The sequence below is a fragment of the Benincasa hispida genome, unplaced genomic scaffold (assembly GCF_009727055.1).
Source record: "Benincasa hispida cultivar B227 unplaced genomic scaffold, ASM972705v1 Contig1511, whole genome shotgun sequence".
Taxonomy (NCBI): domain Eukaryota; kingdom Viridiplantae; phylum Streptophyta; class Magnoliopsida; order Cucurbitales; family Cucurbitaceae; genus Benincasa; species Benincasa hispida.
The window spans coordinates 13,183-16,359 of record NW_024064074.1 but is presented as its reverse complement, the minus strand read 5'-3'; the positions used below and the strand labels follow the sequence as shown (position 1 = coordinate 16,359).

Here is a 3,177-nt window from a genome sequence, read left to right as displayed (position 1 = left end):
CTAATTATTGGCCTAATTACACGATAAAGATACAGCCCACAAACATAACTAAACAGAATGGTCCCTGACAATTCTACCTTTATTTTCACATGCAACCATTTTGCAAATTTATTTACATGGTTTTATTGTTACAAAAATTAGGGGTCACTTATGTTTTATCTATTTTGTTTTAATTATGCCTCTAAAACTAATCTTCTTCTGTGAATTAGATGCTTCTCAAAAACTCAAAGAAGAATTCAAATAATAGAACTTATCTATCTTGAGGAGAAAAGGAGTCCACCAACGACAAAATTATAGAGCTCAAATTAACTTCAATGTGTATGTGTGCTCGTTTGATATGGCAAGATATGACCTACAATGAAAAAACTTTTATATTTCTTTTTCTTGAAGGCAATCAAGAAAAAAAAAAATACAGAATTACAAGATTACATTTTGAGACATAAACATAGAAAACCACTTGGGATAATAAGTAGTAAGAAGGGAAGACTCATGCTCCTCCAAAACCTTAGTCGGCAAGAGAGTGCGTCAGGACATTTTGACATCGCGGTCATGAAAAGCAAGAGATAACCTCAAAACACTACTCCAAGTCTTTGTCCTCCTTGATGAAAAGACTTTTATGTTGATGTTAGATGAGTCACGTCGTTCATTATAGAGATACATGTCCTATCTTAAGTTTTTAATTTTCAAATTTTTATAATATCTAAAAATAATGAAACTTCTTAGCCAATAGTTATATAGGTAATCATGAAGTATATTCATTTTGTTTGTTTTTAATCTTGTTTGGGTGTTGTCTCTTGTGCATGCCCCATAATAAGGACACTCTCTGTTTGCCTTGTGAACCCCAAGAGGTAACGTACCTTGAGGAGGAAAATCTTAGAAACATAGCAGAAGAAGTAGAAGAAAGATGGTTGAGGAACGTGAGAAGGCAGATTAGGGAAAACCTTCAAAATATTTCTCTCTCTATTGTCAACCGAATTGTGGAGGCACTAATAATGCAAATACCTTTGAGCTAAAATCGGAGTTTTAAATTCAATGACTAGAGAGATGCTTTTGGATGCCCCATGCAAAGATCCTCATAAACGATCTTAGATCTTTTATTGAGGTTTCTTTGAAAGAAGATTAATCGGATGTTTTCAAAATGATGTGAATTAAGACTAAGTTTGTTTTCCTTTGTTCTTTGGTAGAAAGGCTAAGGATTGGCTAGAAACCATACGCATCTGGAGAACATACCACTTGAGAAGGAGCTAGCTTCAACAATTCTTGAATAGATACCTTTTCCTCCGACAAGTCTTCTAAAAATTGAAGGTTTAATTGTATTCATTTTCTCAATAAACCCAGATGAAAAAATTATTTGAAAAAGTTTAGGAAAAGGTACAAATATCTCCTTAGAAAGTACCCACAACAATGGATACCCTAGTGGTTGCAAATATAATTCTCCACTACAATGGGTTGAAAATGACAATCAAAGAAGGCAATTCTAAGATGCTATTGCTGAAGGATCTCTTTTCTCTAAAATCTGCTACAAAATCTTACAACTGTTTTCTAGAGAGACATGGGCCACTACAAGCTTTTGAATAAATTTGGCTAAGTGAAAGGGCCTCTACCAAACAAAGTAAGCAAAATTTATGAGGTTGTTGAGGTAAGTTTTATTAAAGCTCATTGGACCACAATTACTCAATGCTTTGAATAAATTGACACAGGTGATTCAAAAATAAAAAGTCATGTATCCATAGGCCTCTCTAGCAGCTAAGGGAGCCTTTAACTCAACAATTTGGGGACTCACAGTATTAAGATGCTAATTTATATGGAATTAAGAGGACAAGATAGAGGCCAACAAAATCCTACACCACTACCCTAGTTGAGAATATGAAATTTTTTCTTATGTAATAATAGGAATGTAGTGGCTCTTCCACGTTTTCCCCCAGCTGAAAAAGAAACCATCCTTGAAGGAATTGATGATTGACGCTACCACCCACGTTTTCCCCCAACTATTCATCAAAATGAAAATTCACCAACCTTCACTTAAACTAACTTATAAATTTGTAATCATTTACTTAACTTGTAGAAATTTATCTCACAACAAAATGTTTATTACATTGACATCTCAACAAACTACCTACTTCAAAAAATTTGCAAACTTAATTTTAAATTATAACATACAAAAAATTAAAAAACAAATTGCATATAATTGAAAATTAATTTTTATAGTACATCTAGCTTCAAAAGTTTTATTAGTACATCTAGCTACATATGAGAAGTGGTGGGAGATATTTTTCCTCTATGAATCCTTAGATTTGTTGAATGGAAAATGTCTATGGTAATTTTTTTTAAGATGTTGTTCTTTGTTTAGAAAAATATTACTATAATTAAAAATATAGATGTGAGTCACAGTTGAATTATGTTTACTTGAACACTCAAAAAATTTACAAAGTATAATAAAGTATAATACATAATTACACAAATATTTTCATGTTCTTTGAACACAAGAAAATTTCAAAAGCCTAATATGAACTAATTTTTCCATGATACAAATTAATCAATAAATGGTTTTTCCCTTTCACTAATTTCGAAAAAGAAAATCCCCAATCGAAACAAACAACAAATCAAATAGCTTTAAATTTCCCATCATCTTGAACATATCGGCTCTTCAACTATGGTCTCCAACAACGGCTTCCTCGACCTGCACATCGACCTCCGATGAGTAAATTCCGGCGCCGGCGAAAACCCCTTCACATCGTCATCATCATCACCACCATCCAATTTCAACTTCGGTTTTGATTCGTCTGCTTCCACCTCTGGCCAAACACAAACATTAGATTCCCCACCGCCAATAATCCGCCGCTTCTTCCCGCCGGAGACCCGCTCGGCGGCGAGAAACAAAGCTCCCATATCGGCCACAGACACCACCGAATTGACCTTCTTCATCGGAAACATAACGTACAAATTACCCATCTCGAGATTCTCATCGGCCATCAGAGCCGAAAATCTCCGACCCAGTTGAACCGATTGAGAATTAACGAGGAAGAAATTGGGGATCTCGAACATGAGCTCCGCCGCCTTGACCGGTTCGTGAAAGTGTCGGATTTGGCCGCTGGGAAAGATGACGGTCGTCGTCGAAGAAGTTGACGGTTTGCCACCGATTGGGGTGGACAGAGTGCAAGAAATGTAATTCCCCAT

At 35.2% G+C, this 3,177-nt stretch overlaps 1 protein-coding gene across 1 annotated transcript; it reads right to left on the bottom strand.

Annotated features, from left to right (window-relative positions):
* Positions 1-2,625: 2,625 nt before the first annotated feature.
* Positions 2,626-3,177, bottom strand: LOC120068930. Its single transcript, XM_039020570.1, has one exon. The coding sequence runs from the start codon at positions 3,175-3,177 to the stop codon at positions 2,626-2,628; it is 552 nt and encodes a 183-aa protein (XP_038876498.1).

Excerpts from the sequence above, each read along its gene's own strand:
- LOC120068930 (XM_039020570.1), bottom strand. The coding sequence starts at position 3,177 with ATGGGGAATTACATTTCTTGCACTCTGTCCACCCCAATCGGTGGCAAA.